This window comes from Macaca thibetana, chromosome 11, assembly GCF_024542745.1.
Source record: "Macaca thibetana thibetana isolate TM-01 chromosome 11, ASM2454274v1, whole genome shotgun sequence".
In the NCBI taxonomy this organism is placed as follows: Eukaryota; Metazoa; Chordata; class Mammalia; order Primates; family Cercopithecidae; genus Macaca; species Macaca thibetana.
The window spans coordinates 53,847,864-53,871,593 of NC_065588.1; the positions used below are offsets into that span (position 1 = coordinate 53,847,864).

At 46.1% G+C, this 23,730-nt stretch overlaps 2 protein-coding genes across 2 annotated transcripts in view; one reads left to right on the top strand and one right to left on the bottom strand.

Annotated features, from left to right (window-relative positions):
• The window catches only part of DCTN2 (dynactin subunit 2), a 76,159-nt gene that overhangs the window by 13,581 nt on the left and 38,848 nt on the right, over positions 1 to 23,730 (bottom strand). The window contains exons 2-3 of the mRNA XM_050747337.1: positions 3,715 to 3,873; positions 2,722 to 2,790 (exon numbers count right to left, since the gene is read on the bottom strand). Coding sequence (XP_050603294.1) covers positions 2,722 to 2,790; positions 3,715 to 3,750 — 105 coding nt within the window. The 5' untranslated portion in view covers positions 3,751 to 3,873. The remainder of the gene's footprint in view (positions 1 to 2,721; positions 2,791 to 3,714; positions 3,874 to 23,730) is intronic.
• The window catches only part of KIF5A (kinesin family member 5A), a 36,285-nt gene continuing 19,171 nt past the window's right edge, over positions 6,617 to 23,730 (top strand). Inside the window, exons 1-6 of the mRNA XM_050747260.1 lie at positions 6,617 to 7,095; positions 20,650 to 20,737; positions 20,831 to 20,904; positions 21,324 to 21,428; positions 21,679 to 21,727; positions 22,136 to 22,191. Coding sequence (XP_050603217.1) covers positions 6,967 to 7,095; positions 20,650 to 20,737; positions 20,831 to 20,904; positions 21,324 to 21,428; positions 21,679 to 21,727; positions 22,136 to 22,191 — 501 coding nt within the window. The 5' untranslated portion in view covers positions 6,617 to 6,966. The remainder of the gene's footprint in view (positions 7,096 to 20,649; positions 20,738 to 20,830; positions 20,905 to 21,323; positions 21,429 to 21,678; positions 21,728 to 22,135; positions 22,192 to 23,730) is intronic.

Sequence of the window (23,730 nt, forward strand, 5' to 3'; positions counted from 1 at the left end):
CTCCTCAAATTGCATATTTACGTCAGTATTAAAAGCAGCGGCAGAGCCATTACTCAGCTGACTTCCCGAAAGCTGCAAGCCCCATAGGGACATGCTGGGGCCAGAGACATTAGCTGACATCAGGAAACATCTTGGCTCTTAGGGCTCCTGAAGCGGCTGAAGGTCTGCCCACCCCATTCCTCCCTAGTGACAGAGAGTCACTTAGCTGAGCCTTAGGTGACAGAAACAATTCGACTCTTCTTCTATTTGCCATTCAGCTCATATGCACTTCTATACTGGCACCCTGGGCAATATGCCACAGGAAATGAACACTCACGGTATCCTCTCCTCATCAGCCACCCCACTAGATGCTACTAAAATAGGCTGTTCAGGCTCTGGGGGAGAAACAGCCACTCAGAGCTGCACAATCAGGTTCTTCCACACCTGGAATGGGTATCATCTCCTTTTTATTAAGAGATATCCCAGTATCTTCAAACAGGAATGACAATATATTTTTTTTTGTTTAGAAAGGGGATTACTGTGAAACTACCTGTTTGTATCACAGTCAGTGACAAAAGGAAAGAGTTCTATTCATTATCTCACCATGAAGGGCAGAAGCCTAAGCCTAAGTTGAATAGTCTGAACTGTGGTAGTGCAGTAAAGTTCTCAGCATACAGCTGTCCCTTGGCAACTGTGGGAGACTGGTTGCAGGACCTCCCTTGATACTAAAATCTGCATATGTTCACATCTTCTGTATAAATTGGCATAGTATCTGCATATAGCCCACACATATCCTCTTGTATACTTTAAATCATCTCTAGATTACTTAAAATACCTAGTACAATGTAAATGCTATGTAAATAGTTGTTATATTGTGTTTTTAAATTTTGTATTTTTTTTTTTTATACTTTAAGTTCTAGGGTACATGTGCACAACATGCAGGTTTGTTACATATATATATATACATGTGCCATGTTGGTGTGCTGCACCCATTAACTCATCATTTACATTAGGTATATCTCCTAATGCTTTCCCTTCCCCTTCCCCCCTCCCCACAATAGGACCCAGTGTGTGATGCTTCCTTTCCTGTGTCCAAGTGATCTCATTGTATTCTTTTTATTGTTGTAATGGTTTTTTTTTGAGACAGAGTCTTGCTGTTGCCCAGGCTGGGGTGCAGTGGCGCAATCTCGGCTCACTGCAACCTCCACCTCCCGGGTTCAAGCAATTCTCCTGCCTCAGCCTCCCTAGTAGCTGGGACTGTAAGTGTTCGCCACCACACCTTGCTAATTTTTGTATTTTTTAGTAGAGACATGGTCTCGAACTCCTGACCTCAAATGATCCACCTGCCTCAGCCTCCCAAAGTGCTGGGATTATAGGTATGAGCCACTGCATCGGGCCTATTTTTTATTTTTAAAAAATATTTCCCATTCGTGGTTGGTTGAATCCATGGGTTTAGAGCCCATAAACACAGAGAACCAACTGTATACACTCCTATTCTGTGAGGACAGAGGCAGCTTCCTATAAGATGCCTCTTGGAGTGACAGGTGCACACCCAGGTTCTTGAGCAACATCATCATCTGCATTATCTCCAAGATACTCAAGCTTGGGGGATAGATTGGCATGCCAGCAAATACGGAAGCCACAAGGACCACACCACTGGGAGAAGGGACAGAGAAGGTGTTTCCCACAATGTAAGAACCACTTCCACATGGGGGAGTCAAGTAAGAAATAAGTGAGTACGCCAAGCCATACATTGTAAGCCAGCAGTCAGCATTCCCCAGAACTAACGAGCCCCACAGACAATAGCCACAGGACTTACAGACAAGCAAACTGAGCCTGCATATTGCAATGACTCTTGGACACACCTTTACTGAGAACTCACATCACCAATGTGATCCCAGCGCAGCTCTCTTCAGAAATAATAGAACCTAAAACACATCCTATAAACACACCCCTTGGCACTTAAACAGAGTTTTTACTATGTTGATTTCCATTCACTCAATTTTGTTGTTGTTTTTTTTTCCTTCTATACGTTTCCTATATGTATCCTAATTCCCCATTAGTCTGGGGCTCATTGGGGGCAGTGACATTTCTTCCTCTGCATTGCACAAAAAAAAAAAAAACACAGAATGAACACATTCAATAAACCATGCTAAGTGTTTCCCCTCATAGTTAAAATGTGTCCACACCTAATTACTCCATCCTCAGAGTTCTCAGACCTAAAAATGCAACCACAATCTCACCTCTGCTGATATGAAATTCTTCCTCAAATTTGTTTTACTCTAAAATATTGGAATCACTTTCTTAATTCCTTGCCCAGTGGATACTGGGTATTCATATTTTAAAAGTATTTCTCTATATTTCAAAGTCTAGTTCTCGGTAGCAGTTTATTACAAGTGCCCAGGCTTCATGATTCATTTCCATGGGTTAGAACCCAGGGGCCTAAGTCACTAGCCCCAAATCTGTTTTGAGATATTTCAATTTTATTTAAAAGGTCCAAGGATCAGGGCTTTGCAAACAGATGTTGTTAGCTGTAATTCCACTGACATGACTCTCCCTCCTGCCGTTGCTCATTGGTGGCTGCAAGCCCAGCAAGGTCTTTTCAAGTCCTGCAACCTATATACCACCCAGGCTGGGGTTGGCATACCCGCTTATTGCTGTAGTTCCCCAGAGAAAGGGAAGGACCTGTCTAGGGGAGAAAGGTCAGAGTTCGGAGGAATCTGTGGCAGCACACATTCTTACCGCATCAAACTCCGCTTGATCATCCTCAGGCAGGTCGCTGGTTTCATAAACATCTGGCTCATTCCTGGCCTGCAGGTAGAAGCAGTGACCACCCAACCTCACTATCCAGCATCGCAACACCCCTTACCCCACTCCATTTAAATAAGCTAACGGAGAAGGCAGGGTGTGATGCCAGGGTTCTGTCCTTTCTCCTCCACCTGCCCCGTGAGTCAACAGTATGTCAATTCCCATGTCTCAAGGGGTAGGGATGACAGCGGAGACAACTGGGACCTGACAGTAAACGGTGAGTGTAAGTGATAGCAACGATGTTACCCTAAATCTAGAAGCGGGCAGGTCCTTGGCAATCACTACTGCCGAAGAAGGTGAGGGCTATCCTCCAATTAGGCCCTGTACACCACTACCCTGGCACAAGGATTGAGAGTGACTCAGGACCTTAGTACTCAAGGTCCTGTGTCCCAACCCGCACCTTGAGAAGCAGGCAGGGCAGCACAAAAGGTACACGCCAGGATTGTCATGGGAGTGGGAGGTGGGGGAGGGCACAGGTTCCCCCAAGGATAGAGCTCCCCATCTGGCACAAGAGGGTTCTGCCATGGTAACCTTTTCCTTGTCAGGATGAAGGTAATCGCTAAGTGGTCTAGTGTGTGTGTCTGGGCTAGGGATGTGGGGGTCTTATGGAGAGATTTGGCGGGGGCATGGGCAGCGCTGACACGGATGGTGGAAACACCCGGGCACAAGCGGTCAGTACCCGGAGTCGATTTCTGGGCCGAGCTACCGGCGACTGCCGTAAAGGGGGCCTGGTGAGCCGTCCGGCGGCCCAGCCCAGTCGGGTCAGAAGAGTTCGGGGGGTGCTGCGGCCGGTCGGAGAACGAGCGGCGGGAGCCCTTGGGCGGAAGATGGGCTGCAGGCGGGAGGGGTCGCGGGCTGGTTTCTGTTGGGGGTCCTTGGGAGGTCGGGGGCGCGGTCCTGGGAAGCCGGGGCCGGCCTTGTACTCACAATGCCGGGAAGGTCGGCGTATTTAGGGTCCGCCATGGCGGCGGCGAGACGGGGCTGGGGGACCGTTGCCTCGGAGGAGCCGGGGCCGGTGTTCGGATAGGGGAGAGGCTGGGTTCGGGTCCCGGGCTAAGGCGGCGGCAAAGGGAGCGGCAGATGAGCAGGAAGTCTCGCGACAGCAGTAGCACAGCAGAAGGGTAAAGCAAAAGTCGCGAGAACAGCCCCGCTGCCACACCCCTGGAGAGGCCGGGACTGGGGAGAACGAGGCCAGGGAATGAGGTAATGGCCAAGGGACGCCGCCAAGGATTGTGGGATGTGTAGTTTTGGTGTACCGGAGCTTGGGCGGGGAGCGACAATAACGAACCTTGGGGAGCTATTTCAGCTAGTCAATGAAAGAACATTTATAATTCCTGTTTTGGGCTCCCAGGAATAAAATGACTAGATTAAATCATACAGCTAGTCATAAGTGACACAGCCAGGGTTTCAAAAACAACAAGTTTGCTTGATACTGTGTATTATAAAAACAAAATAAAAACAAGAAGTAAAATTTAGTAAACGCTTGGTGTAAGTTAGGAATGAAAAAGTTAGGCAATCTTCTCAAGTAAGGGCTTTCAGATAATTTGAATTTTAGATAATAAGTAGGTGTGTGTGTGTGGTGTGTGGTGTGTGTGGGTGTGTGTGGGTATACTAACCCCCAAATAATTATGTATCTGAAATTCAACTTTAACTGGGCATCCTGTTTTTGTTTTTTGTTTTTCAAATCTGGCAATCTTATCTGAAGTTCATAAATAGATAAGTGGTGTCTCCATGTCTGTCTGAACACTCTGTGTTCTTAACCGCTTTGTTAATAGTTCTCAGACTTTTATTTATTTTTCAATTTTTTCAATTTTGTGGGTACACAGTAGGTGTATGTATTTATGGGACATGAGATATTTTGATACAGGCATGCAATGTGAAATGAGCACATCACGGAGAAGAGGGTATCCATCCTGTCAAGCATTTATCCTTTAAGTTACAAATAATCCAATTACACTCAAGTTATTTAAAAATGTACAATTGAGTTATTCTTGACTATAGTCACCCTATTGTGCCATCAAATAGTAGGTCTTATTATACTTTCTAATTTTTTGTACCTATTCACCATTCTTACCTCCCGTTCTCAGACTTTTAAATTTCATTGTTCAATAAAATTAAAACAACTACAAACCTTGAAGATTTACTTTCTTATCAAGTAAGTATATTACAAACAGAAAACCTACTGTTTACTGTCACAATCATTACTTAGTAGAAAAGCAGGAAGGACACACTCAGAATAAAAGATAGTCTTTTGAAACTTACCAAATCCAGCTTTATATTAAACAACAACAACAACAACAACTCACCATTGTTCTTTTGGAGGTGAGGGCATACTCAGTGAACTTTTGTCTCTGACCAGTGACCCTCCATGGACTGGCATTTTGAAACCCCTTTACTAAAGATGCCACCTTGGAGGCCCTGGGGACCCAAGGATGGGATGTTTCCCAGGATGTTTCCTGAGCTTGCAGGATGCTGCAACACTTAGAAATTGTGCCAAACCAAGTGACTAGAGAGTTCCTGAATTCGGAACTCATTGTCTTTCTTTCTCCTGGCTCCTCCCCAAGCCTCTATCCCTTTCTCCATAGTCCTACCACTTTTCTGTCCCATTCATTATGTTGGACTCTTTTCTTTCAGTTCCCTTAAGATTCAAGGTGGGTTAGAGGTGTAGCCCCAATGTGGGAAGCCCCCTGAGTTCTGAGTAGTTAGGTCTTGTCTGGCCAGGCTATCAGCCTCTTGCTTTTGTCCCATAGTGTCTAAGTGACCTTAACCACTCATGAGACAATTGCTGAGCTGAATTTTCCTTTCCTCCTCCTTGTCCCATCCACCCTGCCCTTCCCCTTTGCCTAGAACCTCAACTCCTGCAGTCCAACTCTCTGTTGGCTAGCAGAGGCCTGTGACGTGGAGAAAAATCAATTTGGCCAGCTTCTTGGTGGTTCTTTCCAGGGGCTGCAGCAGGAGTCTGACCCAAAGGGAGAAAGGACAAGGAATCTCTGGGGTTTGGCATTTCTTTCGTTCTTCTTCCCCCACACCTTTTTTTTCTTTTTTTGGCCAGGGAAGGGGGCTGAAGTATTGGGACTGTATCCTCCAATGGTTACTGAGACGGGAAACACACACTCCCATAGGTACCTGAATTTGCCTGAAACCCAAATGCAGGTGTTTGCCTTAGACTTCAAAGTCTCTCTGGCCTTCCCCATCCCCATCATTGCCCCTCCTTCACTGCTTTCTGACTCCCTTTCTCTTGCAAAAATGTTTCCTACCCATCATCATCCCATCCTCAACCTAGGACACAAAAATAAGTATTGTGTCTGCTTTTGAATTCCCATAACCCAGAATGGGAGTTTATCTTCCCTAAAACTGGGGACCTGCTGTGTACGTTGGGGAGACAGTAGAGTGCACCTTTGGATGTGGAAGGGGAAGGGAGTAGCGAGAACCTCCCATGACACTCCTCCCTGACACCCACCTCCATAGGAGTACAGGCAGCGATCCCCCAGAAAGCTGAGTGGGTTGGGAGTCCAGCTTCCCTGCGTGTGGGGCATGGGATGGGCGTAGGGGGAGAATGAGAAGTGTGATCCCAGTTTGGAGAGAGGCTAGTGACGGGTTGGGGGATGCCCTGGAATAGAGGGAGTGGGAGATCTGTTTGACCCTTTTCGCTACACAGGCGACAGGCCCACCTCGGTCCCCTTATCCCTTCCAGGGGGTGGAGTCTGAGGGAGGGACAAACAGATCGAGGGTATAGGGGTGGGATGCAGTGAGTTGGGTGGGGAAGGGTAGAGGGCAAGGTTATCTCCGAACGTTAGGGATGGGGGAGGAAGCAGAGGAGCAGTGAGGTTCCAGCCTTCGGGGGTCGACGTCGAGCCAGCCTCCCCAGCTGAGGGAGCCCCGCCCCCGCTCCTCCATCGCGGCCCCGCCCAGGCCCGCAGCGCGGCGCTGCAGCGCGAGGGGCGGAGAGGCAGAGCGCCCGAGAGGACCAGACGCCCAGGTCTCCCGCATCCCGCTGCCGCAGGAGAGAGAGAGCGCGCCCCGGCCCTGCTCCCCAGGCTTCGCCCGGGCGCCCTCAACTCTGCCCCCAGAGACTGAGCACCTGTCCTCCGCCTCAGCCTTAGCTGAGAGCCCTCTCCTCTGGAGCACACACCACCCCTGCAGCCCAAGAAGTGTTCCAGCTCCACGCCGGCGACCACCATGGCGGAGACCAACAACGAATGTAGCATCAAGGTGCTCTGCCGATTCCGGCCGCTAAACCAGGCTGAGATTCTGCGGGGAGACAAGTTCATCCCCATTTTCCAAGGGGACGACAGCGTCGTTATTGGGGTGAGTGTCGCCCAGGAGGGAATTCGGGGAGGGGGCGGGTGGCTAAATCTCCCCGCCTCCCGCAGAACCTTAGTCTCTGCCGGTCCCTCTGCGCCCGCTCCCCGCCGCTCATCCTTCATCCTCTTCCCCGCAGCCCCTCCTCTCCCCTGCATCAGGATGGCTGGGTGTGGCCTGACCAGGCCAGCGGCTGAGTCTCTGCAGAGTGGCAGGGGGCTGCTTTCCTACCTTCGGGAGACTCATCTCCCCTTAGCTGCTGTCTGCAGCGTCTCCACCCGTTAGAACCAGTTCCATGTTTTTCTGATGTTTTCCCCTTCTCCACCCTCCCCCCCAACCAAGAGAAAGCGCATCTTCCCTTTGTTATTGGCTCAGATCTCTACCCCCACCTCCCAAGAAGGTAAGGGGGAAGACTTTCGGGTGGACTAGAGGGGAGGTAAGCAGCCCAGGGTCTCTGCAGAGTGTGGATGGAAGTGGGCTCTAAGACCAAACCTTCCATCATTCCCTAAAGTAGTTATAGCCTGGATTTTTGTGTGTGTGTTGGGGGGAACAGGTCTGATGCAGGGTTTACCGGGAAAGAAATCATTGATGCCACACCCAATCTTGGGGGGAGCCTCTAGAATCCTAAGGTCAGGTCTGCCTTTCGTTCCCAGTTACAGTAGGAAGAGGGTTTCAGATTCCCCAACTGACCCCCTGAAAGAAAAATGCCCAAACCCTGAGATCCTAGTAAGTACTTGCTTATTCATCCTTTCTCTTGAGGATCCAAGAGAAAGTAGCCGTCCAGCTCTACCTCATCATGACAGCCCTACCCAAGGAGGATATCTTAAGGGAACTAATATTTACAGTGGGCCTATTACTCTATGTATATTATTTAACCCCCGACACAGCATTCGAAAGTAGTATCAATATTTCCATTTTACAGATGCAGAAATTGAGGCCCAAAGAACTTGAATAACTTTCTCAAGGTCATGCTATTAATACATGGATCTGAACCTAAATCTGTGACTGCAAACCTCCCATCTCTTCCTATCACATTGCCTACCCAGGTTTCTGTTCTGCACCTTTATCTGTAATGGCCCAAAGGGAAATTCTAGGCCTTGCCCACTCCCCCTGAGGTTGGTAGGGACCTCAGGCTGTGTGGGGAGAAAAGACCTGGGGTTGAGTCCTGTAGGGCTTGAGGGGTGCTGGGCCAGGAAACGAAAACTAGCTTGAGAAGGGAGGGGCATGTACGAGGGCAGTCAAGGTCAGAGGTGCTTCTTAGGTATCTTTATCCACAGTGCTTGGCACAGAGCACCTGGAAACATGCTTGTTAAAGGAATGAAAGAAAGAAGGGGAGGAAGCCTGGGCCTTCTGAGTCAGTGAGAATGGGACTTTGAATAAACATGCCTCGGGGGAGACCTGCTTACTAGTCTCCAAGGGCCCCAGTCTGTCACCACCTTGCACCCTTACCCACACTGTTAACTCAAATGGATGCTTTTGTCTCTCTCTCTCTCTCTTTCTCTCTCTCTCTCTCTCTTTCCCTGTCTCTCTCTCTCTGTGTGTGTGTGTGTGTATTTGTCACATGGAGAGGGCCTCTGTTTCTTTTTGCTTCAGGGACCTCTCTGGCCCTGCAGACTGTTCAGTCTGACTGGGCTAAAAACAAAACAAAACAAAACAAAATAACCACCAAACAACTCCTGGATCAACTCGGGAGGACCCCTCTCAGAGTGTCCTAGAGATCCAGCATTAGTTGTGAGAGTTGGAGCTTAAGATCCCCTTGAGACATAAAGGCTGACAAACAGGGTGGGGGTGATGATGGGGGGCAAAACTTTTAGGCCCTATTTCCATGCTCTGGAAGGTTTTTCCAGTAAGTCTGAACCAACTCCTTTAGGCTCTCTGGGCCATCCTGGTGTAGTGGGATGGGGCAGGGGGTGATGTTGGGAAGAGGGGTGTGGTGTCGATCTATTGTTAGCCCAGCTAAACAGGAGAGACACACAGTGGGAGGTGGGCAAGGAGGAGAGATGAAAAGAAGCCCAAGGCCCCCTGCCAATTCAGATTCCATCTCAGCTCCACTGCTGGATCTTCCTTGTCTGTTTTGCCTGGTATCTGTAGGGCTGTATCTTTGTCTCGTTTGCTTGTATCTTCCCTCACCCTAGCCCTCCCTATCAGTCTCTCATTTGAAGATAAATGCTTATGGGGGGCCATTTTGTCTCAGGCAACATCTTTAGAGTTTGCTTTTTCAGACTTAATATTCACTCATCATTTAGGGAATGAGGGCTACAGGGGGCATGATTTTTAGGAGACCCTTGAGGGTCCCAATAAGGGAAGGAAACTCCTACTCCTTTTTCTCTTTTCTCCTCTAGCTCTCTTTGGAGCCCACCGGGTTGGGAGCTGGCTTAGGAATTAATGGAGGAGGCTGCTTCAGGATGTCTGGGAAGGTTCGGGAAGAGTGAAGGTGGGAGAGATAATCTTTCCCAGTGCAGCCCCTACTCCTTCCTGTGACTGCTCTCCCCTTCGCCTCTGCAGCACTGCGGCTAGCGCTGAGCTTCAGAGTCCCTTCTGTTCATGGGCTTTGTTCTGCTTGTTAGAGGGTAGGAGAATAAGCTGGAGAGACAGCTCTGTGTGCCTTTTTTCTCCCCTACTCCTCTGACTTCTTCCAGGAACCTGGGGGATGGGGCTTAGCCAAAGTAAATGGCCTGAGTCATAGTAGAAGGGTGTCTGGGTCACTATGTGTGGTGCCCATCTTGTTTTGCTTTTGCACACTCAAATCCAGTGTGACTTTTTCGCCAGACCCATTTAAGTGTCTCTCTGTCTTCCTCTGCCTTGGTCTTTCTCAGCAGTGTCCCAATGCCTGCTGTCTGGGTGGATGCATGTGTACCAGATGTGGGAGGGATGACAGTGAAGAAACACATATGTACACACACACTCTTTCTCTTTCCCCTTCATTCAAGTGTACACAGCTACCTCCCTCAGGTCTCCCGATGGTTAAGTGGGTTCTTAATGCAAGAAGCTAGGACCATTGTGTACCTCACTTGGCAAAGCTAGGTTGGGACCTGCAGGGTTATTGGAGCAGAATCAGTATTGTTTGGGGTGGCCTGGGATTTGATATCTGAAGTGGGGAGCAGGGCTTTCCCTTGCTTTGGAGGAGTCTCATAAAGAAAAATGGAGACGAGAAGTAACGTTCACAGTGGCCAGTGTCTTTCCAGCATTACCATGGCAACAATCCCCACGGGTGTCACTATGGAAATCAGGCCTGGCACTTGAAGTTCAGCTTATACCAAGTGCTTTACTGAGGGTTGAACAGGTTGGTCATCTTTGGACCCCTGATCTTAAACCCCCAGCCCCAGTTAGCTTTAGTCAGCACACATGATAGAAAAGTACAGAAAGGTACTGGGATACACAAATGGAAGAGGAGACATCAGGGAGGCTCCGAGTGTGATTAAAGGAGAACAAAGAACCCTGGACTGTGGGACTCTGAAGAGAGGCCCTTCAGAGAAGGCTATAAGGAACACTTTGACTGCTGGGGGTGGGAGAGAGATTGGATCTCGGGGACATTCCTAAGAGGAGGAGAGACTCTGTGACTATTTCTCATTAACAACTCACAGAGTCTTCGATTACCTACAGGTAGAGAGGGTGGATGGGAGGATTACATACTTCTGAAAATGGGATTGAGGTTGGAAAAAGGGAGTGATGAAAGGCTTTAGTTCTGTCTGGAAATACTTGGAAAAATGCCCAAATGTGAGGAGGGGAGATATGGAGGAGGGGAAAGAAAAGCCTTGATAAGGTTCTGACACAGTGTTGGCATTTCAGTTCTTTGGATCGATTTGTCTGGAATCAGATTGCTTGAATTTGAAACTGTGCTCTACCATTTCTCAGCCATGTGACTGTGGGGAAGCTACCTGACCTCTTTGAGCCTGTTTCATCATCTATAAAGTGGGAATAATAACAGTATCTATGTCCTAGGATTACTGTGAACATTAAATGAGATAATGCATATAAACTGCTTTGTAACACGGCAGACAAACAGTAAACCCTCAATAAGAGTTAGATATTATCACTATTTTATATGCTATCTCCCCACAAGCTAGCTTTGACAAAATTGGGAAGTGGATAATACTTTTCCTTTTTACTAATTGTTTCATACAAACCTCCAGATCCCAAGTATCTTCTTGCTCCCTTCTTTGTCAATATCTATGTTTATTCAACAAATATTTATGAAGTGCATCTGTCATAGTCCTCTATATGGTGCTATGAAGGAATATCCCAGGCTAGGTAATTTATAAAGAAAAGAGGTATATTTGGCTAACAGTTCTGCAGGCTGTGCAAGAAGCATGGCACCAGCATCTGCTCTGGTGAGGGCCTCGGGAAGCTTCCAATCATGGTGGGAGGCAAAGAGGGAGCAGGAGTCACATGGTAAGAGAGGGAACAAGAGGGAAAGCAAGAGGTGCCAAGCTCTTTTTAACAGCCAGCTCTCACATGAACTCATAGAGCGAGAACTCACTCATTACCATGGGGAAGGCACCAAGCCACTCATCAGGGATTTACCTCCTTGAGCCAAGCACTTCCCACCATGCCCCGCCTCCAGCATTGGGGATATCAAATGTCAACATGAGATTTGGGGAGGACAAACATCCAAACTACATCAGCATCCTATAGGCCAGGGACTATGTTTGGTGTTGGGGATTTAAAGGGAATCCCTGCCTTCAGGAAAATCTGGATCAAGGTTGTGATCCACAGTCCATGGAGTGGCCCAGGCAGAGGCAGGGGAGAGGAACATCAGATATGGCTTTTGCTAACTATCTATATACTCCCCCAGATTCTGATAAGAAACCTCCCACAACATACTACAGTCTGGTTCAGAGTAATTGTGTGTTATAAGATCTGTAAATAATGGTGGTGCTTCCCATGTCTACAGGCAGGAAAAGTGGAAGACCACTGGTCTAGTTATTTTCATGAAAAGATCAGTTTACTCTGGGCACACTGCCCATGGGTTAGCCCTGCTGTACAAGGAGCAGTAATTAAAAAAAAAAAAAAACAGACAAAATTAATTCATCCTGAGTATAATCAATAGAAAATCAAAAGAAATGTACAAAACTTAGCTGGGCGTGGTGGCAGGTACCTATAAACCCAACTACTCAGGAGGCTGATACAGGAGAATTGCTTGAACCTGGTAGGCAGAGGTTGCAGTGAGCCGAGATTTCGCCACTGCACTCCAGCCTGGGCAATGGAGCAAGACTCCATCTCAAAAATAAATAAATAAATAAATAAATAAATAAATATTAAAAAAAGAAATGGGCTGGACACGGTGGCTCACGCCTGTAATCCCAGCACTTTGGGAGACTGAGGCGAGCAGATAACGAGGTCAGGAGTTCGAGACCAGCATGGCCAACATGATGAAACCCTGTCTATACTGAAAATACAAAAATTAGCCGGGTGTGGTGGTGGGTGCCTGTAATCCCAGCTACTTGGAAGGCTGAGGCAGGAGAATCACTTGAACCTGGGAGGCCAAGATTGCAGTGAGCCAAGATCGTGCCGCTGTACTCCAGCCTGGGTGAAAGAGTGAAACTCCGTCTCAAAAAAAAAGAAAAAAAAAAGAAAAAAGACATTTACTTTTTTTTTTTTTTTTTTTTTTTTTTTTGAGACGGAGTCTCGCTCTGTCACCCAGGCTGGAGTGCGGTGGCCGGATCTCAGCTCACTGCAAGCTCCGCCTCCCGGGTTCACGCCATTCTCCTGCCTCAGCCTCCCGAGTAGCTGGGACTATAGGCGCCCGCCACCTCGCCCGGCTAGTTTTTTGTATTTTTTTAGTAGAGACGGGGTTTCACCGTGTTAGCCAGGATGGTCTCGATCTCCTGACCTCGTGATCCGCCCGTCTCGGCCTCCCAAAGTGCTGGGATTACAGGCGTGAGCCACCGCGCCCGGCCGACATTTACGTTTTAAAAGGAATAAAAAAGTCTTAAAGAAATAAGAGCTAGGCTTGGAATTTTAGAGCCCAGCCAAGAATAGAGAAGTAGGTAGCAGGCCTTCCCAGAACTCCTGAAATCGTATCTCTTGTCACGTGGCTTTCCCTGTTCAGGAGATTACTAAATGCACCAATTTTTAGCTCTTGGGTATCTTTTAGACTCACAAATCTGAGAACCTCTCCCTTCTTCCCTCTCTGCTCTTTTCTTTCTTCCCAGCCTAGACTGATGTAAAGGGGTTCCTGATGAAAAGGGGCTATAATTGGCTTCAGCATTTGGAGAGCGCTCTCCATTTTAATGCATCTGTGGAGCCTTCTAGAATCCTGTAACTGGGAATATTTTGAGGGAGTGTGTGTGGGGGCTGGGGTGGGGTGGTTGGTGTGTTGGTGCCCATGTTTGTGGGGGGAGGGGAGGGGCAAGGTTGGCTTGAGAGTTACATTTAATCCCCTTTGGCTGGATGCCTGGCTTTGTGAAGCATGGATAGAGATTGTTGGTGGAAAAAGAGATGAGAAAGCCAGTCTCATCTTTTCACATTTTTCTGCCTGTTTTATATTCTGGCTGCACTGGCAGCTGATTAAATTATGCCCACCCAGGTTAAGGGTGGGTCTGCCTTTCCCACTCCACTGACTCATATGTTAATCTCCTTTGGCAACACTCTCACAGACACACCCAGGATCAATACTTTGCATCATTCAGTCCAATCAAGTTGACACTCAGTATTAAACATCACAAGTCCACCCCTTGTCAACTTGAACCCATACACATCTCCTGAGATCATACAAATCTTCAAATAAGGACAATAATAAGGTCATAATACGCCTAATATAATACAACTGTCCTTCGTACAACCGGAAATGCACCAATCCCCAACTCAAATGCTATTACATAAAGTTAACAATACTTAAATGCTAATATGAAGTCAATAAGTGTATGTCATATAATAAAGGAAAAAGGAAGTTAAAAAACAAAAGAGATGAGAGGTATTGGCCTGAGATAGACATATTTTGCTTGTTTCTATTTCTTGGCCACTGGGTGGGAGAAACATTGAGGTAGATTATAATTCAAGAATTAATCACAATTCAAAATTAAGGTAGATTTTTCTTTAATAATATTAAAAATAATGTAATTACGGCCGGGCGTGGTGGCTCACGCCTGTAATCCCAGCACTTTGGGAGGCCGAGACGGGCGGATCACAAGGTCAGGAGATTGAGACCATCCTGGCTAACATGGTGGAACCCGTCTCTACTAAAAATACAAAAAAATTAGCCGGGCGTAGTGGTGGGCGCCTGTAGTCCCAGCTACTCGGGAGGCTGAGGCAGGAGAATGGCCTGAACCCGGGAGGTGGAGCTTGCAGTGAGCCGAGATCGCGCCACCGCACTCCAGCCTGGGCGACTGAGCAAGACTCCGTCTCAAAAAAAAAAAGAAAAAAAATGTAATTACAACACTAATACATTTTAATTGTTAACAAAGTTAAAGACAAAGAAAAGGACGCAGAAGCAGCAGCTAAAAATCACCCAATATCTTACCACCCCAAAAAAGCACTGTTATTAATAATAATTTGATATATTTTGCCAGTGTTTTTCCCTGCATATATACATGTGTTAATTTTAATAAGATTGTATCATAAACTATATATAGTTTTGTAACCTTTTCTCTCTAACAAAATATTATTACTATTTTGCCATTGTTAAATATTTTCACATAACTTTATTATTTTACAATTTTTTTTTTTGAGATGGCGTCTCATGCTGTCACTCAGGCTGGAGTGTGCAGTGGTGTGATCTCGGCTCACTGCAACCTCCACCTTCTGGGTTCAAGCAAACCTCTCACCTCAGCCTCCTGAGTATCTAGGATTATAGGCATGTGCCACCATACCTGGCTATATTTTACAATTTTTAATTTAACTTTCGAATGTCTTACCTGCACATGTGACAAAATGCAAAGGATATGAAAAGGTTTATATTGTTTCCTTCTCTTTCTCACCCTTCTTTTCCAGCCACACAGTTCCCCTTTCAGAAGGCAACTTCTTGTGAATCTATCCAAAAACCTACTATACATTTATAAGCAAATACATATATACATGCATACCTTTTTTTACACAAACGGTAGCATATTATACATCCATTCTGCACCTTTAAAAACAAAAACAGCCTGGGCGTGGTGTCTCGTGCCTGTAATCCAAGCACTTTGAGGCCGAGGCAGGCGGATCACTTGAGGTCAGGAGTTCGAGACCAGCCTAGCCAACATGGTAAAACCTCATCTCTACTAAAAATACAAAAGTTAGGCCAGGTGTGGTGGCTCACCCCTGTAATCTCAGCACTTTTGGAGGCCAAGGCAGGCAGATCACCTGAGGTCAGGAGTTCGAGACCAGCCTGGCCAACATGGCGAAACCCCATCTCTACTAAAAATACAGAAATTAGCTGGGTGTGGTGGTAGGTGCCTGTAATCCCAGCTACTCTGGAGGCTGAGGCAGGAGAATTGCTTGAGCCCAGGAGGCAGAGATTGCAGTGAGCTGAGATGGTGCCACTGCACTCCAGCTTGGGCGACAGAGCAAGACTCTGTCTCAAAAAACAAAAACAAAAAACAGACAACCCCAAGACAAAACACTGAGTCTTGGAGATCCTTCCTTATCAGCACATAAAGATTTATCTCATTCTTTTTTGGTTTTTGGTTTTTTTTTTTTTTTTTTTTTTTTTCCAAGACAGGGCCTCACTCTGTTGCTCAGGCTGGAGTGCAGTGGTGCAGTCATGGCTCACTGCAGCCTCCACCTTCGAGGCTCAGGCCATCATCCTGCTTCAGCCTTCTTAGTAGCTGGGACCACAAGGCCCATGCCACCATGCCTGGCTTTTTAAAAAAAAATTTTTGTACAGGCAGAGTCTCCCTATGTTGCCCAGGCTGGTCTCCAACTCCTGGTCTCAAGGATCCTCCAGCCTCGACCTCCCAAAGGGCTGGGATTACACCTCACATGAGCTAGCTCATTCAACTGTATAATTTGTTGTAGGGATAGGCCATTATTTAACCAGGCCTCTGTTGGTGGACGTTAAGGGTTGTTCTAATCATCTGTTATCACAAACAGTTGAATGACCTTGTATAAATATTTTTTGCATATGTGCAGTATGTCTACAGGATAATTTTTTCGAAGTGGAGGTGATAAGGCATATGCATTTAAAAATGTGAGGCTATTTCGCCTTTCATAGAGTTGGCTCCAGTTTCTATGTACCCTCAGCAGTATGTGTGAATATCTATTTACTCACATTGTCACTAGTGTAATGCATTGTCTATTTTATTTTGGCCACTTTCATAGGTAAAAATGGTGTTTCACAGTTTTAGTATGCATTTTGCTTATTAACAGTGAGGTCGAGCATTAATTAATATTAATTAATATGTTTTAATTAATGTTTAAGAGCCACTATAACATCATTTTATGATGTTATAATTTATAATAGTGATATAATTTACATACAGTGTACAGATCTTAGGCAAACAGCTTCATGAATTTTATAACATATGTAGACACCTATGTAACCACTACACAGATCAAGATCTAGAATATTTCTGTCACTCCTGAAAGCTCCTTCATATCCTCTTCCTGTCAATACGACGTGTATGTTGTTATCACAATAGCAGGTAGCTACTATTTTGACTTCTAGTGCTACAGATAAGTTCTGTCCATTCTTGAACTTCATATAAAGGGAGTAATACAGTATGTGCTCTTTTGTGTTTAGATTCTTTCAACATGTTTTTGAGATATATTGACATTCTATTTATTAATATTCTATTATGATATATTTATTTTATTTTATTTTTGAGACAGTCTCAGTTGCTCAGGCTGGAGTGCAGTGGCATAATCTCGGCTCACTGCAACCTCTGCCTCCTGGGTTCAAGCGATTCTTGTGCCTCAGCCTCCCAAGTAGGTGAGATTACAGGCATGCACCACTATGCGCGGCTAATTTTTGTATTTTTAGTAGAGACAGGGTTTCACCATGTTGGCCAGGCTAGTCTCGAACTCCTGGCCTCAAGTAATCTGCCTGTCTTGGCCTCCCAAAGTGCTGGGATTACAAGCATGAGCCACCATGCCCAGCTAGTTATGGCATTATTTTAAGTAACAGTGAGGAATAAAATATATGTATATGCTATAATTTAATCCACTCCTTAGGTTAACCAGTCTCCTAAATGTTACTCCTTTAAGTAATTTCTCATTATTATAAGCAATGTGATGATAAACACCCTTGTAGCGAAATCTTGATTTCCATTATATCAATTCTTAGAAGTAGAGTTTCTGGATCATTGGATATGTAAAATTTAAGTCTTTTGAATATGCATTTTTGAATTGTTTTACGGATGTACTCACCAACCAGAAAATAATGAAAGTTCTCATTTTTTTGAACCCACATCTACACTAGGTATTACAGTGCAAATTTTGTTTTCCAGTTTGAGTGGTGAAAAGAGATTTTACCATTACAGTTTCTTTTCTTGGAAAATGTTGAACATCTTCATAGTTACTGAACATTTATATTTCTTCTTCTGTTGCTTGTTTCTAGTTCTTGTTCACCTTTTTCTGTGTAGTTTTTGTCTTTTTGTTACTAATTTATGAGAGTTTTTAAGGCGGGGCATAGTGGCTCACGCTTGCAATCCTAGTGCTTTGGGAGGCTGAGGTGGGTGGATTGCCTGAGCCCGGGAGTTTGAGACCAGCCTGGGCAACATGGTGAGACCCTGCCTCTACAAAAAATAAACAAAATTAGGCAGGTATAGTGGCATGTGCCTGTGGTCCCAGCTACTTGGGAGGATTGCTTGGGCCCGGGAGGTTAAGGCTGCAGTGAGCTGTGATTTCGCCACTGTACTCCAGCCTGCATGACAGATGAGAACCTGACTCAAGAAAAAGAAAATAAAATAAAAAAATAGAGATTTTTTGTTTGTTTATTTGTTTGTTTGTTTGATGCAGGGTATCTCTCTGTCGCCCAGGCTGGAGTGCAGTGGCCCGGTCTTGGCTCACTGCAACCTCTGCCTTTTGAGCTCAGGTAATTCTCCCACCTCAGCCTCCCGAGTAGCTGGAATTACAGGCGTGCACCACCACACCCAGATAATTTTTGTATTTTTTGTAGAGATGGGGTTTCACCATGTTGCCCAGGCTGGTCTTAAACTCCTGACCTCAAGTGATCTGCCTGCCTCAGCCTCCCAAAATGCTGGGATTATAGGCATGAGTCACCGTGCCCAGCCCAGCAAGTATTTTGTAAAAGGAAATTTTAGCACTGGAATCCTGGTACAGACTGTGAACAGTATGGACATTTAAATATTTAATAGAATGGTCCTCCAGAAAGGTTCTATCTGTTGGTACTTTACAGAGAGCACTTTTCTAACTTCTTTTCCTTAGTGGATTCTGTTTCTTGGGTTTCAGAGGCTTTCACCACAGAGAGACTAGATGAATATTTTAGGTAGGATTTTTTTCTATAAGCCAGATTTAATTTAATTTTTTAAATATAAAAAACATTTATTAGTTTTCTTTTATATAAAGAAATATAAAGAATAAAAGAATACACAATTATCTCTTCTTTGCCATTAAAACTTTTTAAAAATATAATGCTTGAGGCCGGGCGCGGTGGCTCACGCCTGTAATCCCAGCACTTTGGGAGGCCGAGGCGGGCGGATCACAAGGTCAGGAGATCGAGACCACGGTGAAACCCCGTCTCTACTAAAAATACAAAAAATTAGCCGGGTGCGATTGTGGGCGCCTGTAGTCCCAGCTACTCGGGAGGCTGAGGCAGGAGAATGGCGTGAACCCGGGAGGCGGAGCTTGCAGTGAGCTGAGATCCGGCCACTGCACTCCAGCCTGGGCGACAGAGCGAGACTCCGTCTCAAAAAAAAAAAAAAAAAAAAAAAAAAAAAATAATGCTTGTGCATAGTTTAAAAATGTAAACCATGCAGGATGCAAAATGAAAAATAAAAGCCTTTGTCTCAGTTTCTCTCCTCAAAGTAACCACTGTTAACACTTTTGTATAATTCCTTCTAGAAAAAAAATTCTGTATATACTCATGCAATGTTATTGCTGTACCTAGAGCCACATCTCCAGCTCTAGCCATGGTTTATAACTTTCCTTAATTAGTTAAAACATATCTCCCAAACTCTGCAAACTCTGGCGTCTGTAGATCTTGAGGTTTACATTTCGGTTGGATAAAGATGGACTCTGTAATAAAACAATTTGACAAGTCAGTCACTTATGATAGAGAACAAGCATTGTCTCATTTACTCTTCCCAGAGATTTACCGCTAATGTGATTAGCCATCAAATATATTCATTGTTTAGCTCCCTAAGTTGTATTTTGTATCTTTATCATTCTTATTAGCACACGTGATATACAACATATTCCTGAATTCAACAAGGATTTGTAGATCTGAATGATTTGCTTTACAGTTCTTTCTTTTTTTCTTTTTTTTTTGAGATGAAGTCTTGCTGTTGTCCCCCAGGTTGGAGTGCAATGATGCGATGTTGGCTCACTGCAACCTCCACCTCCCAGGTTCAAGAGATTCTCCTGCCTCAGCCTCCTGAGTAGCTGGGATTACAGGTCCCCACCACCACACCTGGCTAATTTTTGTATTTTTAGTAGAGGTGGGATTTCGGCATGTTGGCCAGGCTGGTCTCGAACTCCTGACCTCAGGTGATCCGCCTGCCTCGGCCTCCCAAAGTGCTGGGATTACAGGCGTGAGCCACTACACCCGGCCCAAATTAAAACTTGTTCTGTTCTTAAAGGGAGACCTACATATCTGATTGCATATATTCCTTTCACAAAGAGAGAGAGCTTGTGTTAATGTTTCCACAGAGGCTCTCAGTGTAGACTGAATTTCATTTATATGGTAGGGAACATGCTGTACATATATGTCACTAACTTTGCATCTTTCATTTAGTACATCTGAAGATCTTTCCATATTAGGGTATGTGGATCTGTTGAGGAAGATATTTCTAGCTTGAGATACTTTTTAGTGTTAATGAATTGTTCTTCACTTTTCATCTCCTGTGGCCCTATTGTCTTTTTTCATCTGATTTCCCAGGGAGGAGTTTGGGGTAGTGGAGTGCTCAATCATCATACCACAACTAAGATCCCCTAACGCAATCTCACTGTGCAATACTCCTCTACCACAGACACAATTCCTGGCATCAGTACCTTTAGTTTCTCTTATTCTCCCACATTTCTTTTCTTTGTTTTTGTTTTTGTTTTTTGAGATGGAATCTCACTCTGTCGCTAGGCTGGAGTGCAGTGGCGCAATCTCAGCTCACTGCAAGCTCTGCCTCCTGGTTTCATGCCATTCTCCTGTCTCTGCCTCCTGAGTAGCTGGGACTACAGGCACCTGCCACCACACCCGGCTAATTTTTTATTTTTAGTAGAGACGGGGTTTCACCATATTGGCCAGGCTGGTCTTGAACTCCTGACCTCGTGATCTGCCCTCCTAAGCCTCTTAAAATGCTGGAATTACAGGTGTGAGCCACCACAACCGGCCATTCTCCCACATTTCTGTTCATTAGGGGCATTGAAGAAAAGGGTGCCTTTCTCAGCTGCTGGAAGGAGGTTGTGGTATTTCTTTTCCCTCACATCCTGCCTGCTGATGTCTGATATCTTTTATTTTCATTCCAGGGGAAGCCATATGTTTTTGACCGTGTATTCCCCCCAAACACGACTCAGGAGCAAGTTTATCATGCATGTGCCATGCAGATTGTCAAAGGTAATAGATTTCTTTTTAGAATGTCTCTTCTCAGCACCCCATTTCCTACCCGACTTATCTCCACCAGTACTCTTTCTCTACTGTCTCTTCCAGATGTCCTTGCTGGCTACAATGGCACCATTTTTGCTTATGGACAGACATCCTCAGGGAAAACACATACCATGGAGGTGAGGGTTTTAGCTCTGGTGGTTGAGGGGCTAGGAGTGTTAATGAGTGTTAAGATCAGGGAATCTCAGTGGGGGAAGATCTAGGAATCAAGGATTGCCTGGTCCAGAGGCAGATAGATGGGTACAGAGGATGAACTGAAGGGCAATATTAGGGGAAGTGTAATGGAATCCCTTCAGCCCACTGCAGTGGATCATCCTTTCCACTACTCCAGTCTTCTTTGGATCTGGAAAAGCAATGGAAGTCCAAAGGGCTACTCAATTATCTCCTTGCTCCTCTAAAAGGCAGACATGGTGGTGACCATCTCCTAACTTAGGATGTTCTTCTTATTGACTCTTGCCTTGGTGTTCACCTGCATATATCTGAGTTGTCTCAATATCCCTGAGCCCCAGCTTCACTCTCAAATGCCTTCACTCGCCAGGGAAAGCTGCACGACCCCCAGCTGATGGGAATCATTCCTCGAATTGCCCGAGACATCTTCAACCACATCTACTCCATGGATGAGAACCTTGAGTTCCACATCAAGGTGACCAGGGCACGACAGCTGGGCATTCAGATAGGGACTGGGAGGGGAAGATCTAAAATAAACCCACTGAAGAGCCTGGGCTCCCCAACTTGACTCCCTTTCCGGTTACCACAGTTCTTTGTCAAGATGTTCTCTTCTGTTCTTTTCCTCCCACCACCACTGTTTGAGCAGGTCACATTAGTGTGGGATTCCTGAACCAGATTTAAGATAGGCCCTCTTTACTTCACATTCCTTCTTTCTTCTTAACCAGGTTTCTTACTTTGAAATTTACCTGGACAAAATTCGTGACCTTCTGGATGGTGAGTGTTTTGCCCCAGTGGATGAAGGTGTGTGAGGAGGGTGGAGAAAAGAGAGCTCATACTGCACATGGAATTAGGTACCAATTGACAAGAGATGCAGAGGGCACACAGCACCCAAGTCCTTTGGCTCCATTCGCCAGAATTACCAAAAACTGAGAAGGTCAGGAGATGGACTTAGGAGCCCAGGACTACATATACACAGTTTGAGAGGATCTGGGGCTGGGGTGCAGGAGCCCTAAGGAGAAGGAGGAGGAACTGAGCCTTCAGCTCATGCAGGGAGTTTAGGCTTCACAGGGAGAGTCTTCCTTTAGCACAGAGAAGAAAACCACCATCTGAGCCGACTGCAAGGTGCAGGTGGGGGCGGTAGAAGTACTAGTCTTGCTCTCACCCTGCATTCTTTCGATTTAGTGACCAAGACAAACCTGTCTGTGCACGAGGACAAGAACCGTGTGCCATTTGTCAAGGTGAGAGTGGGTGTGGGGCACCTATGTGGGTCCAGTGTATTGAGAGTGTGGGTTGGGGAGGATCATAGGTCAGTGACTCTGAAGTTGGAGAGTGGATATCCTGGAGGAATGAGATGTGTCTAGGGGCCAGGGAGAGTCTAGGGGATCAGAAACTGTCTTGGCTGGGCATGGTGGCTCACGCCTGTAATCCCAGCACTTTGGGAGGCTGAGGTGGGTGGATCACTTGAGGCCAGGAGTTCGAGACCAGCCTGGCCAATATAGTGAAACCCCGTTTCTACTAAAAATACAAAAAATTAACTGGGCGTGGTGGCTCACGCCTGTAATCCCAGCTACTTGGGACACCGAGGCAGGAGAATCTCTTGAACCTGGGAGGCAGAGGTTGCGGTGAGCCGAGATTGCACCACTGCACTCCAGCCTGGGCGACAGAGTGAGAACCTGTCTTTAAAAAAAAGAAGAAGAAAAGAAAAGATACTGACTTGAAAGGTCATTGGTCAGTGTGCATGCAGTTTAATTTGCAAATCAAAGTTTAGTGGAAGACATGCCTGGGGGCTGTGGCTCATGCCTGTAATCCCAACACTTTAGGAGGCTGAGGTGGGAGGATCACTTGAGGAGTTCAAGATCAGCCTGGCCAACATAGCAAGACCCTGTCTCTTATTTAATTTAATTTTTTTTTTTGAGACAGAGTCTTGCTCTGTTGCCCAGGCTGGAGTACAGTGGCTCGATCTAGGGTCACTACAACCTCCCCATCCCGGGTTCAAGTGATTCTCCTGCCTCAGGCTCTCGAGTAGCTGAGACTACAAGCATGTGCCACCACGTCTGGCTAATTTTAGTATTTTTAGTAGAGACGGGGTTTCACCATGTTGGCCAGGCTGGTCTCAAACTCCTGACCTCAGGTGATCTGCCCACCTCAGCCTCCCAGTGTGCTGGGATTACAGGCGTGAGCCACTGCAACACTGTTTTCTTTTTTCTTTTTCTTTTTTTTTTTTTTGAGACAGAATTTCTCTCTCGTTGCCCAGGCTGGGGTACAATGGCGCCTGATCTTGGCTCACTGCAACCTCAGCCTCCTGGGTTCAAGCAATTCTCCTGCCTCAGCCTTCTGAGTAGCTGGAATTACAGGCATGTGCCACCAAGTCTGGCTAATTTTGTATTTTTAGTAGAGACGGGATTTTGCCATGTTGGCCAGGCTGGTCACGAAATCCTGACCTCAGGTTTACACCCGCCTTGGCCTCCCAAAGTGCTGGGATTACGGGCGTGAGCCACCGTGCCCACTGCTGTTTCAAAAAAGTAGTAAATACACAAGATAAAAATAAATACAAAGTTGGGCGCGGTGGCTTACACCTGTAATCCCAGTACTTTCGGAGGCCAAGGCAGGCGGATCACGAGGTCAGGACTTTGAGACCAGCCTGACCAACATGGTAAAACACCATCTCTACTAAAAATACAAAAAGTAGCTGGGTGTGGTGGCAGGCGCCTGTAATCCCAGCTTCTTGGGAGACTGAGGCAGGAGAATCGCTTGAACCCGGGAGGTGGAGGTTGCAG